This window comes from Hordeum vulgare, chromosome 7H, assembly GCF_904849725.1.
Source record: "Hordeum vulgare subsp. vulgare chromosome 7H, MorexV3_pseudomolecules_assembly, whole genome shotgun sequence".
NCBI lineage: Eukaryota > Viridiplantae > Streptophyta > Magnoliopsida > Poales > Poaceae > Hordeum > Hordeum vulgare.
In genome coordinates this window covers 100,098,388-100,113,549 of record NC_058524.1, presented here as the reverse complement: position 1 = coordinate 100,113,549, position 15,162 = coordinate 100,098,388, and the positions used below count along the sequence as shown (strand labels likewise).

Below are 15,162 nucleotides of genomic sequence, written 5' to 3'. Positions count from 1 at the left end.
TCCAACGTTTTCATAAAAATCGCCTATTGACCCCCTCAATTCGATAACTAACACTTTCAAGATCTCTCGATAAATGGCTGGTGTGTCCTTGGTTGACAAAACGGAAGTGTCGCCCATCACACGTTTAGCATCACCATAACTTCTGCGTCCAACAATGTAAATAACTTTCTCATGTATTTGCATTAACTAAAAGACAATCTCCAATCACACGGTCAAAACAATCCACCCAAACACTACAATAAAAAAACTAAAAAATGGTACACTCATGAACGATGTGCCATAGATTGTCCATACCAAACATTCTTCCACAAATTACGACCCGATTTTCCACAATGGCCCACTCTTTTCCTAATATCTGATATTAACTGACACATCCATTCGTAACCCTAATTCTCGAAAGTCTGCTCGTACGAGTAGCATATATGATAAAAAAACACTCCATTATATCCCCCACACGTCAAACAAACTAACAAGTAAATAGTTTTCACAACCCCGTAAAAGAACATGTACAACCCCCAAAACATAAGCGGTGCGGCAAAGCGCGCTCTGCCCTCCTAGTTAACGAGAAATATTTGCTTAAAATAACAAACTTGCGGTTGGCTACTTTCCCACCGACATCACCCTTCCATCTTTTGTAACCGTCACTTCCTCTGAACGCACCTCGTGAGGAAGTATAAATACCAACGGGATTAGTAAATCTCAGTTGACTGAGAGTTAACAAAGTCCCAGTTGATACTATATTCATTAGATCTTACGTGGGGATCTGTGTAAAATTTTATTTTATTTTTTCCAAATGATAAGTATCACACATGTGGCACGAAGCAACATGGTCCAAATGCCTCCATTATCATTCATCTTGTCTCATCAAACAGATGACATCAGCGGATTTTTTTGGTTTTTTGGACTTTAATTTTTTATCTCTTAAACAAATAATCCAATTAAAAATTAGTTTTCATCATTAGTCTTCAAAACTAGATGTCATATTGATATGTTTGACAACTTTTTGGGAGGGGGGGGGGGGCAAAAGTTGTCATGATGTTTACATTGAAGTGGTCATAGTATTTACACAAAAGTTGCCATGACATGTTTCATCTTGTTTTTCTTCTAAATTTAAACCTATCATTGTATTTCAAGTATTTTTCATTCCAAATTAGATTAATTGACCATGACAATTTTCAGTACTTAACCACGGCAAATTGAATTCCTGAATCATGGCAATCTTTAGTAGTTCATCATGACAAATTTAGTTTATAGATCATGCCAATTTTATTTATATATCATGGCAATTTTTGTGTTTTGAACATGATAATTATTATTTTTGTATGAAACATGAAAAAATTAGTGCGTTGATTGTGAAAAATTGAAGTAATTCAGAATGTCAATTTTAGTTTATGGCTAATGGTAAATTTGAGTCATTATTGACCATGCATGTTTAAAGTAATTAACGATGAATTCCTCTTTAATTATGAACCATGTCAAAATTATTTCAAGGATCATGAATTTTCGTAATTCATGGCAAGTATAATTTCTTAATTCCCTTTTTATAACATGTGAAAATATACATTAAACATAGAGAGAAAAGGTAGTTGAAAGATACCATGGCAACGTGAGTGTAAACACCATGACAATTTATGTGTAATAGACATGACATTTTTTAACAACAATAAAAAGTCGTCGAAACATATCAATATATGGTTTAGTTTCGAAGATCTCGTCACGGCAGATTTAATGGTGAAAGCAGTTTTTTAATTGAATTTTCATTTAAAAGATAAAACATTTAAAAAAATGAAAATCGGCAAGATTATCGCAAAACAGCATCGATTTCGTCTTTCGTACATGCATGCGGTGACATGGCATGATCTATTGTGATGGGACCGTTTTGTCCAAGTTATTTCGTGTTACACGTGTGGTACTTATCGGAGTCCTAATCTTTGATATGTTTTATCACTTCACACACTTTGTATAAAGACGAATGATAGATGCATGCCGAAATAAGTATGTAAACTCATCATCAATAAAAGAATAATGAGACTGTTCATTTTATTCGTTCCTTAATACTACCATCGAGAGTATTGTCCCGTCAGCACAACCGTTTCACTCTAGTATTCCTTCCATAATATAAGAGTGTTTTTTACACTAGTGTTAAAAACGATCTTGTATTACGGGAAGGAGGGAGTAAAGTATAAACTGATTCATTGGAATTCTGATTTCTGTTGCGAAAAATCACGTTCCTTTCTATGACACACTAAGAGAGAACGGGGTGATTGTAATTGGCGTGCCATAGCGTACGAATTAGGAGCTTTCGAATTAATTGAAGCAAAGTCTCACGCATGGAATTTCCTGTAGAAGTATACAGCCTACCCAAATCATTGGTCAAGCACATGGAGGTACAGAAGGTTATTCCCTTGGTGCATAATTACATCCTCTCGATAATTGCCCTCCCATCCGCTGAAACTAGTTCAAAGACGAATGATAGATAAATGCCGTGTTTACGATGGACGGCAATCGATCACGAACGATTGAACGGCCTTGGCGACATCTATTTTCTTCCCGTTTTTTCTGCATTGACTTCTTCGTTTAGCCGCGATTGAATCAATTCATACATAGCTAAGGCGGTTGTATTGAGGTGTTAGTTAGCACATGCATGTGTACTTGTGTACACACATAACAGGTTGTCAGCTTGTCACACGTAGGCTACGTAACCAGCCGGCATGTCTATAAATACAGGGAGTTGCGAGGGACATGTACACACGATCCGTCCATTTCCTCGACATAGATCCTTGAAACATTCTTGTCTGTAGCCACATAATTGGAGCTTAATTTGATCTTGTAATTGGTTAAGGTCCATGGCGATCAGGTCTTTGCTGCTCCCTCTGGCCCTGTTGGTTCTCGCAGCTAGCTCGGCAGCGGTGGCTAATCTAGAGATCGGTTTCTACCGCACGACATGCCCCGATGCCGAGAAGATCGTCCGCCAGGAGATGGCCAAGATCATCGCCACCGCGCCCAGCCTCGCCGGCCCGCTTCTCCGTCTCCATTTCCACGACTGCTTCGTCAGGGTACATAACTTATCGGTTCTTGTATTTCTGCTGCTATTGATCATGACATACGTATATGCTTACATGTGTGTGCATGCAACACAAATCAAATTGCAGGGTTGTGATGCCTCTGTCCTGCTCGAATCCACAGAAGGTAACGTGGCGGAGAAGGACGCCAAACCAAACAAGAGCCTGCGAGGGTTCGGCTCCGTGGAGCGGGTGAAGGCCAAGCTCGAGGCCGCGTGCCCGGGCATCGTCTCCTGCGCCGACATGCTCACCCTCATGTCGCGCGACGCTGTCGTGTTGGCTAAGGGGCCCTTCTGGCCAGTGGCGCTGGGCAGGCGAGACGGCAGGGTGTCAAGCGCCACGGAGGCCAGCAACGAGCTGCCGCCGGCCTCCGGCGACGTCCCTCTACTCGCCAAGATCTTTGCCTCCAAGGGCCTCGATCTCAAGGACCTCGTCGTCCTCTCCGGCGCACACACGCTCGGCACGGCGCACTGCCCGTCTTTCGCCGACCGGCTCTACAACACAACCAGCGAGAACGGTACCTCTGGCCTCGTCGACCCGTCTCTGGACAGCGAGTACGCTGACAAGCTGATGCTCAAGTGCAAGAGCGTTGATGACCGCACTATGCTCTCTGAGATGGACCCCGGTAGCTTCAAGACTTTTGATACCAGCTACTACCGCCACGTCGCCAAGCGGAGGGGTCTCTTCCGCTCCGACGCGGCGCTCCTCTTCGACACCACCACCAAGGACTACGTCCAGCGTATCGCCACAGGCAAATTCGACGGCGAGTTCTTCAAGGACTTCAGTGAGTCGATGATCAAGATGGGCGACGTTGGTGTGCTCACTGGGGCCGAGGGAGAGATCAGGAAGAAGTGCCACGTCCTCAATTAGTGCTTGTTCATTCTTTATTGGAACTGCACGTGTTGGATGATAGTTGTCTCGAACTATTTATTGTAGTAGTGTAATTTATTATTGAGTACAAAACATTTATCACCAACGCTAATGATCTGCTCTTAACCTTGTCCATCTCCACCTCAGCGATGGTGGTCCGTCGCAAAGCCATGCATGATATCAACTAGATTTGCAGATTGTGTTTCTACATAATGTTCTGGAAGACGGTGTTTATATTAGACAGCCACTAGAGACTTTGAGGATAAAAAAGCACCACAAATCATGTGTACAAAAAGTCTTGCTTCCCTGCTCCCCCACTAGCCCAATTTTCGGCGCCGTATCCTAATTTTCGGAGGGTTATTCTTGACCCCCGCCGTTTTTTTTTGTCTCGCTCACCGTAGCCCATATCCAAGCCCCATATAACCCATATCAAGCCTTGTATAATCGTACAGTATAGATACAATGCATCCCTCGAAAAAATAACGCATGAGCCCACGTACGACCTGTAGCTCCATAATTCACGTAGCTCCATCATTCACACAGTACACTAGTTGAGATTCTTTACGAGCTCTATGAATATTGGTGGCGGCGATCACGTCCCGCAGCGCGCACGACACACTCATGAACCTCCATCGCTCTCAGGTACCGCATCGAACGAATTGCCGCTGTTTTCATGATACTGGTTAACCTAGTGGGGCGGCTAGCCGCAGGCGGAGGCGATCGCGGATCTTGCTCCAGTACTGCTGCTGCTCCTCGTCATACAAAGGAATCACGCCGGCTAATGCAAGTTTCATCTCTCTAGGGTTAACGTAGCGTCGGTTGCCCCCGGCTGTGTGCACAACAGCTATCGTTATTTGATGGGGCGGCTAGCCTATGTATCTAGCGGCGCAGGTTAACACTAATCTAGTTTTGGTACTGCGATCCAAAGCGATCATGACGGATGCCGTGTGCATCTTCCTTACAAGGGTTCACGTACCTTATTGTCGACGATCGCTCTGGAGAGGGGGGAGGACCCATAGTATGCTACTGGCAGATTTATTTTCCAGACTTTGCATACTACTGCATACACTAGAGTGCAATTTATTTTTCTCCAACAATTTTTCATGTGTTCTGTATTGAGCTACTTTCACATTCTCACAGTAACAATTATGTCTCTATTTATTATTGTTGAGATTCTTTGTAATTTGTTGGTGTATTTATGTACAACCTCTATTTAACTACAACCAGACAATCAGAAATTCCTGAAGCAAGTTAATAAGGTTACAAAGTGAATATGTTCTAATAACTACACTCTCGATTCCCTCAAATGGCCAGATATATTAACCAAAGAGTCATGCCAGACAACCTAAGGAGGAAGCAGTGATAGCTTCAGACAAGCATGTCACAGCAATGTAGGAGTAGATGCCTTGTTCTGCTCACGTTCCAAGAAAATTATTAGAAAGCATGAAAGTAGGCACAACTATACTTGATAGTTTATCGAGACCTTCAAGTTAGATGGGCTCAACTATATGTGACATGCTCCTAATCTAGTTTTGACATCATCAAGTCCATCATTTCTTGATTATATAAAGATGTGATATGCTTAGATTTTCATATTTTAAAAGACTATATCCATTTACAAATGGAAAATCGTAATCCACCTGCATCTCCGTTGGGATCAAGAGAGCATTCCCTGTTTAAATACCTGACAAAAACACCTGTTCATGGGATTGCAAAGCCCACAAGTGAAAATCTACAAGAACAAAAAACGAAGGGTGCTGAGAGTTGGTATGCCTGATTGGCCATTAGCCTAGTGTTAGTTGAAACCTTGCAAGGTTGCCTTAGATCAACGCTAAACTTTTATGTTCACTTGATCATATGTCAGATTTTTATCTTATTACAACACCTGGTGAAAACTGATGCATAGCCTAACCTACCGCTTACAAGCAGTGACGGAGCTTGGAAGAAAAAGTTGGGCGGGCCAGACTAAAGAAGAGCATTTAAAAAAATCTGATTGATATGTACTCCCCCGTTTCTGTTATCTTGTCTTAGACTTGTCTAGAAATGAATGTATCTAAATACTATAACATAACTAGATACTTTCATATCTAGACAAATCTTTTTTTTTTAGAAAAGGAGGCTTAGCCCCGGGCTCTGCATCGAAAGATGCATACGACCATATATTAAAACAAGCTCAAGTCTTAACCGAGTACATCTGATTCAAGAAAACTGGAAAAAAGGAATAAAAAGAGATACAAGACGCCAAATGCGTCCAAAACTGGCGATGACAATATATCTAGATGCCTAAACACCTATCCGATTAATATGACGCCATGCAAACCGGTTGAAGATACCCTGGGCTACCATCTCCCAACGGACACACCCAGTAACCATAGGCTCCCTGGCGTCCACATGGGTGAGTAATGAACACGTACGGATCAGTGCGGTAACCCTGAAGATGACCTGCAAGAAGTTAAAATCACGTTGGCGGTTAAAAACTATGTCATTCCTGCAGTTCCAAACGGCCCACAATAATGCACACACTCCCACGCGAATACATTTAGTAGTTAAAGTATCAACCCCCTGTAGCCACATCACAAACAACGTGTTTATGCTATCAGGAGGAGTGATATTGAAAGCAATGTGCAACGAGCGCCAAACCAACTTTGCCATAGGACAATCTAGAAAGAGGTGGTGAATACTTTCATTATTAGGACAGAAACTGCATCGAGGATGCCCATTCCAATTCCTCTTGGCAAGATTGTCCTTTGTTAAGATAACTCCTTTGTGGACGAACCACATGAAAATCTTAATTCTAAGAGGCACTTTGATGTTCCAAATATGTGCGGATTTTGGAATAGGCGTAGAATCTATGAGATGCAAATACATAGATTTAACCGAGAAAACTCCATTGGTAGTCAGCTTCCACTGAATACGATCGGGTCTGTCAGAAAGGTTGATGTCCATCAACCTTCTGACAAGATGCAGCCAACTAATCCATCTGTCAGCAAGTAGAGACCTACGAAAATGAATATTTAGAGGTGTCTCGCGCAATATTGAAGCAACGGACGCTTGTCGACATTGCGCAATATGATACAGCTGTGGATATTGAATGGCTAAAGGCGTCTCCCCTAACCAAGTATCTTCTCGGAATCTAGTCAATTCACCATCTCCTATGATGAACCTGGTTCTGTGAAAGAAAGCGGTCTTCACCCGCATCAAACCCTTCCAGAAAGGAGAGTCTGTAGGACATGATGTAACCTGAGACAAGGTTTTGTTTTGTAAGTACTTATTCGTCAGAATCTGTACCCACATACCTTTAGATTCCCCGGATAATCTAAACTGCCATCTGCTGAGTAGACATCTATTCTTGGTCTCTAAATTTTCAATTCCTAAGCCCCCTTGCTCCTTAGGTCGACAAATGATATCCCATCTCGTAAGCCTGTATTTTGTCTTAACCTCATCGCTTTGCCAGAAGAACCGTGATCGATAAAAATCCAGTCTTTTCCGCACCCCAACAGGTACTTCAAAAAAGGATAGAAGAAACATAGGCATGCTTGTTAGTACAGAGTTAACAAGAACTAGCCTCCCACCATACGATAGAAGCTTGCCTTTCCAGCAGCTCAACTTTTTTTCAAAACGATCCTCAATGCATTTCCATTCCTTATTTGAGAGTTTGCGATAGTGAATGGGAATCCCTAAATAAGTAAACGGTAAATTCGCGCTTTCACAACCAAACAATTGATTGTACGTGTGTTGTTCAGTTTTGGCCCTACCAAAACAAAACAATTCACTTTTATTGAATTTAATTTTCAGTCCGGATAACTGCTCAAAAAGGCAAAGGATAAGCTTCAGGTTTCTGGCTTTAACCAAATCATGTTCCATAAAAAGAATCGTATCGTCGGCATATTGTAGAATAGAGACACCCCCATCCACAAGATGTGGGACAAGTCCCCCAACGAGGTCTTTCTCATTAGCTCGTTTTATCAAGAGAGCCAACATGTCAGCAACAATGTTAAATAAGATAGGAGACATCGGGTCCCCTGCCTAAGACCCTTCAGTGTCTGAAAAAAGTGACCAACATCATCATTCACCTTAATCCCAACACTGCCTTTCTTAATAAAACAATCAACATGCTTTCGCCAAAGCTCGTCGAAACCCTTCATGCGTAGGGTTTGCTGCAAAAAGGACCATTTAACTTTGTCATATGCCTTTTCAAAATCCACTTTGAAGATCACACCATCTAGTTTCTTCGAATGAATTTCATGCAATGTTTCATGCAAGACAACAACCCCTTCTAGGAATACCCTTTCTTAATAAAACAATCAACATGCTTTCGCCAAAGCTCGTCGAAACCCTTCATGCGTAGGGTTTGCTGCAAAAAGGACCATTTAACTTTGTCATATGCCTTTTCAAAATACACTTTGAAGATCACACCATCTAGTTTCTTCGAATGAATTTCATGCAATGTTTCATGCAAGACAACAACCCCTTCTAAGATATTCCGCCCAGGCATGAAAGCTGTTTGCGTAGATTGCACGACAGAATGTGCCATCCTAGTTAGTCTATCAGTTCCCACCTTCGTGAAAATCTTGAAGCTAACATTTAGCAAACAAATGGGACGAAATTGCTCAATACGTGTCGCCCCCTCTTTCTTTGGCAACAACGTAATGGTACCAAAATTCAAATGAAAGAGTTGTAAGTGACCATCATACAGATCCCCAAACATAGCCATGACGTCATTCTTAATAATGTGCCAACATTTCTTGTAAAACTCAGCCGGAAACCCATCGGGCCCCGGAGCTTTACCATTATTCATGTCGCCAATCGCCTGTAGCACCTCTTTCTCTGTGAATGGGGCGGATAAAAACTCATTATCGGCCTCTCCAACTTGAGGAATATCCGCAACTTGATGCTCATCCATAATCACATAACTATGATCAGACGCACCAAATAACTTTTCATAGTAGTTAGAGATGTACAATTTTAGGTTCTGATGACCGACTATTGTACCCTCATCTTGCTCTAACTGCAGAATCCGCTTTTTCCTATGTTTGCCATTCGCGATCAAGTGAAAGAATTTAGTGTTGTTATCCCCGAGTATTAGAGCCCTCAATTTGGCTCGGGAGGCCCATTTCAATTCCTCCTCTCTCAGGAGTACTCGAAGGCGGTGTTCAGCCTCATTCTTCAATGAACGCTCGTTCGTATCCAGAAGAATAGTCTCAGCTTTTCGGTCCAGAGTATCTATAAATTGGATAAGCCTATCTTGCTCATCCTTATACATCCCGGAAGAATTTTTAGCCTAGCCACGGAGGTATTGCCTAAGATGACGTATTTTGTGCTGCCATCGCTCAACGTTTGATGACCCACCTGACACCTTATTTTACTCCCTAGCAATGACATCTATGAATCCCTCCCTTGAGAACCAACTTAGCTCAAAGGAGAATCCATATTTGTTACCCACATAGCTTGGATTACCAGAGTCCAATAACAGTGGTGTGTGGTCAGAAATCGTTCTTTGAAGCGCACGCATCGTTACCAGAGGAAATTTCTGTTCCCACTCCGTGCTAGAGAGAACCCTGTCCAACTTTTCATAAGTTGGGTTAGGTAAGGAATTTGCCCAGGTAAATTTCCTACCAGAGAGTTCTAACTCCCGTAAATTTATGCTTTCAATGATAGTATTAAACATAAAAGGCCATCGGCCATCAAAACTATAATTATTCTTTTCATCGGCCCGCCTGATGATGTTGAAATCACCCCCTACCAAAATAGGTAATTTGTCATCATAAATCCTAACTAAATCAGTGAGGAATTCAGATTTAAATTCAGGTTGAGCAGCCCCATACACAGCTATAAGAGCCCATAGGAAACCATCTCTCTTGGATGTAATTCTGAATTTAACAGCAAAATCTCCGAACACCACTTCATTGACGTGAAGGGCATCCTAAGACAAGAATTTTGAAACGAAGGGAGTAATATGGTACAACGTTAAAAGATCGGAGTTTTGTACTGTCCATGTTTCCTTGCTACTAATTGTGCACGAATTCATGCAGTTGTGCATTCCATGAACTTGCTGCAGGCTTGAAATTATACAACTTGTTTCCTTGGTGCTAACTACTACTACCACATATGCCCATATGGGCATGATGGAGTAGTATATAGCTGGAATACAAACTGCTTTCTCAAATTCCGCTTGCTCCTGTACGGTGATTGTTGGCCAGCTGTGCGCGTGTAGACCTGCTATGTGATATATGTTAGAAATTAATTAGTAGATTAATTAGTCAAAGGATGTGTCCAATCCCGAACAGTCGTGTCTTCTCTCTCTTTATTGTCAATAGGCACCTGTTCTGGAGGGATGCCTCCAAAGTCCAAACAGACACCTCTTCTTCGCAACTCTTCCAGATGTATATATACTTGAGAATCAATAGAAATCAGGACGAATGGTCCATTCATTTTCATTCAATCTCGTTTTACTCTAACACGTGATCATCCACTTTGCTCTTCGCTAGAGACATAGGCTACAATAAAGAACGACAGAGGCGGAATGCAGGCAGCAGCGCCGGATTGTCACACCCGACGATGCACAACAACTGCCCATGGTGTCGGTCTCCATCGCAAGTGGCATTAATGGGAAAAAGCATGCAGCGGCAGCGGGCACTTGCTCCTAACCATGATTTGGGAACGCGCCGAAGAAAAAAATCCATTGGATCTCCGGTTTGCATGCACTCATTAAATTTCTGCATTTATAGGATTGGCTACGACCATGTACTTAATTTAGTGGATGAACTAATCAGTAATCTACATGTACTTGTCTTTGCCGTTGCCGATCGGAATGTAAAAACCATCTCAACGGAGAATTACCTTGCCCTCGGCAAGACGCCACACAACGGCCCTCGGCCACGCCTTCCATTGCGCGGCCTTCTATCCAACAACTGCGGCGGCCGACGCGGCCTACGCAGCCCACAGTCTGCATCTTGGTGGAAGGGCGATGCCAGCAACAATGACGCCCTCTGGCTCGATGACACGCTTGTGTATCCTGGCCTCTGACGGCGGAGACTTGTTTAAAGCAGCATATAACATACGAATTGGTTGATTCATACAGGGATGATGACGGGGAACCTTATCTGTTCATCGTTTTGTAGTTTAGTATGTACATCCTGTGTATGTTATGTACGTAAAAGTTTAGTCGGCTCTCCTGCTTACTGCATTTAAAAAATGCCATCATGCTATTCCGACTTTGCAGCTTAGTCATCAAAATTGTTTTCAATAATTTTGACCCTCTAGATACTACTATTTGCATATTAAGCTTTCGGCTTTAGAGCTGATATAACATTTACTAGACCTTTAGGTCGTCTTTCTAATTTGGACAGTAAGATTTATGGACAGGTTTACCCCATGTAAAGCTACAATTTGAAGCCCTCGTACTTCATATAGTGTTGCCGACATTTCAAACCCTATTCCTTCAGAATTTAAGACATCATTTCTGTCTTCACTACAAACATTCCCTATGCCATGCATTATTATGACAACTATGATTTTGCATTAGAAATCAATTTGCTTGCATATCATAAAGAAATTCTAATAAGAAGGTGTCATACTTAATATGATTAACCTAAAATTTACTTGTGAATCATAAGGTATTGGTGACATCTACTGCACCATTTGCAAATTATCCACCACTACTGTGAGGTCTATATCTTGTCACTTTAACAAGATGAGTACCTTCAAAATGCTCTTCCAAATATTAATATTATATGTGACTACCTCAAGATATCATAAGGTAATATTGACATCTACTGTAAAATTTTGCACACTATCCACTATTACTGCAAGGTCTACATCATGTCATTCTGACAGATGACTACTTTTAAAAGTGAGTTTTTTTAAAATAGCATAACATAAGGTAATACAATTATGAACATCTACTCACAAAAGTCAGACTATGTTTTCTATTACTGGGAGATCTACACCATATTGGTGATTATCTTCAAAGTGTTATCCTATATAAATCGAGGTCTGCACATATGGCTATATGGCATCAACCGTACTAGAATTTGCTCCTCCGAAGCATTTATTGTTGTTGTTCACTAAAATATTTTACTCTCATAGTAAATATTATTCTTGCACACTTTGCTTGAATATCTCATGGGAAACTACGAAAATATTCACATATAAGTGGGATTACGTTCCATTACATTGGTAAAATACATGGCAATGGAGCATATGTCACTAATTCTCATTATAGTGTCGTCCATCCATCAAGATGGATCACGTAACGTATGGCAATGATTGAGTTTCACAACATTTTCACAAGGAGCACATCACATCGTGGTTATACTTGCATAGTGGCTAACCAATGTTAAGCACATGCAAATCTATACGTTTTGGCAGTGACTCTAAAATCACACACTTCCTCAAGAATGAAGTCCAAAACATTAGCAATAATTTCATCGCATGTGTTGTATTAAAGGATACACCTAGGATCACCAAGGATCACCTTGGCCATGGTTGTTATCAAACAAATCATTTTATCAATATATATTTCTTACTCATAGAAGTAAATTAAAATGAGTGCAATAGCATTTCCATGTAACACATGGGTGACATTTCGAAATGATTTAAATTCATGTTAGGTGGGAGTATTTATCGTAACATGATTCATGACATCAGTCATTATATCCACATGCGGCATTTGTAGCTACTATAACTCCACCTTCGGAATATGTGTCATGGCTATTGAAAGGATCGATATGGTTGACTAGAGGGGGGTGAATAGGCAACGACCACTTTTTAATTAATCTTAACAAGTTAGGGTAAGAAACATACGGGTTCACTAAAATAGCAACAACGAGGTGAACCTATATGATGCTAACAACAAGAACAACTAAGACAAGTAAGAGATAGACAACAACATAAGCATACACGAAGTAAAGGTTAGAGATAACCACAAGTGGAACCAATGAAGACGAGGATGTGTTACCAAAGTTCCTTCCCTTTGACAGGAACTACGTCTCCGTTGGAGCGGTGTGGAGGCACAATGCTCCCCAATAAGCCACTAGGGCCACCGTATTCTCCTCACGCCCTCACACGATGCAAAGTACTGTGATTCCACTATAGGTGCCCTTGAAGGCGGCGACCGAACCTTTACAAACAAGGTTGGGGCAAACTCCACACAAAGCTTGGAGGCTCCCAACAAGACCACGAAGCTTCACCATAATGGAATGTGGCTCCGAGCTGACCTCAACCGTCTAGGGTGCTCAAACACCCAAGAGTAACAAGATCCGCAAGGGATTGGTGGGGGAATCAACTGTTCTCTTGGTGGAAGTGTAGATCTAGGCCTTCTCAACCAATCCCTAAAGAATCAACAAGTTTGATTGGCTAGGGAGAGAGATCGGGCACTTTTGAGCTTAGGGAGCAACAATGGAGCTTGGGAGGGTCAAAGGCAGGGTTCTACGGCAAGAAGAACCCCTTATATAGTGGGGGGGGGATCCAACCGTTTTCCCACTCACAGCCCGAGCCTAGCGGTACTACCGCTGGCTGCAGCGGTACTACCGCTAGCACTCCAACGGTACTACCGTCAGTTCCAGCGGTACCACCGCTAGGCCCAGTGGTACTACCGCTAGGCACAGCGGTACTACCGCTGAGAGACTTTTTGCTTAGATGAGATAAAAACAGAGGCGGGAGCCACTCCAAAGTTGCAGGTAAAGGGAAAGGAGATAAAGTGTGTGCGTGCAAAACTGATTCCACCCAAACCTTTCCACTACGGGTCCCATCTTAATAGTACAACGTTCCTATGACTCAAAGAAGGAGAATCGTGAAGAACACCGTGCTTCTGTTCCATGGAAAGAGGGGGCGAGTCGTCTTGTGCCGTTGACATGTGTTATCTGAAATCTTAACACACACGATTAGTCCTTTGCAGTACTGTCATCAATCACCAAAATTACTTAGGCATAAAATATGCCCTAACAATCTCCCCCTTTTTGGTGGATTGATGACAATACCGGATTTGCACAGTGAATAGGATGTGAACATAAAGATAGTGGTATAGAAAATTAAGGAGCATATGACTCACAGCATATGATAGCAATAAATCTCACACTAGTTCAATTCTCACATCGCACAAAGCAAAGATAGCAAATAAGAGCAAACCAAGTTCAAAGAAAACACAAGCAAACACGATAAGATAAGCAAAGCTCAAATCTCAAATCCAGCTCCTAGACTCTCTCCCCCTTTGGCACAAGACACCAAAAAGGGGCACACCTAATGACACAGGTGGTCACTCCTCATCCTCATCATCCCCAGACTCGTCCGTGGCATCCGGATCGTCCTGCTCATCCTCATTGTCCTCCTCAAACGCCTCCTCCTCTGCATCAGACCACTGATAACCTTGAGCCCGCATCCAATCAGACTCTAGAGTGATGTCGTCCTCTGAGCCGCTGGAGATATCAACATCAAGTGTCCTCAGGACATGCTTGTACCTCTCACGGTTCTCCTTCTGGGCCACATGAGACTGATACTGTCCCTTGGCCTGCATACAGAAGAGAGTCTTCATTTTATCTTTCAGCTTCACTGCCCAAGATGGCATAGCAGAAGAGTGGGACTGAGAAGTAGGGCCTCTTTCAGCAGCAGTCTCTGTGTCAGTGTCCATGTGCTGAGACGAAGTGGATGGGTTGGCCCATTTGTCCTTGATGCGGAGCGTGATAGGATCGTGCACAAAATAATTAGCTGAATGTGGAACTCATCAATCAAATAGACATCGTGCCACCTCTGGAGAATATAGGCAAACAAGTAGGGCCCGTAGATGGGAACCTTGCGGTTCATGATGCAGTTCCAGAGCTCATTGAACATCACGTCAGAAATATCGAGAGGGGCAGATTCCTTAGTCTTAGCCTCCTCACAAAGCAGAAGCATCTCAGCTAGATAACCATGCACCTCGTCAAAGTTGCCAATGCGAGGAAAGAGAGTGTTGCGCAAGATCTGATGCATGATAGCCAGATGCTTGGGGAGCACACCTTTCTTCACATAAAGTTGTTGCAGCCTATCCTTGGGGGTGGCAGTAGATGAAGATGGAGCATGAGGACGCAACCCAAGAGGATTGTCAGCTCCCTGAAAGTCGACCTTGAGAAACTTCATGAATTCTGACCAGGAACCTGTCATCTTCTGAGTACCAGTCATCCAAGTCATGGTGCGCTCGTCATCAGGTGAGAAGTGAACAGTGACATAGAATTGGGCCACAACATCTGGATCAAAG

The 15,162-nt window shown here is 42.5% G+C and overlaps 1 protein-coding gene across 1 annotated transcript; it reads left to right on the top strand.

The window, feature by feature from the left end:
* The first annotated feature begins 2,762 nt into the window (after window positions 1-2,762).
* On the top strand, window positions 2,763-4,038 carry LOC123410808 (peroxidase 1-like). Its single transcript, XM_045103749.1, has 2 exons — window positions 2,763-3,056; window positions 3,153-4,038. The coding sequence occupies exons 1-2, from the start codon at window positions 2,847-2,849 to the stop codon at window positions 3,930-3,932; spliced, it is 990 nt and encodes a 329-aa protein (XP_044959684.1). The 5' UTR covers window positions 2,763-2,846; the 3' UTR covers window positions 3,933-4,038.
* The last annotated feature ends 11,124 nt before the right edge of the window (window positions 4,039-15,162 follow it).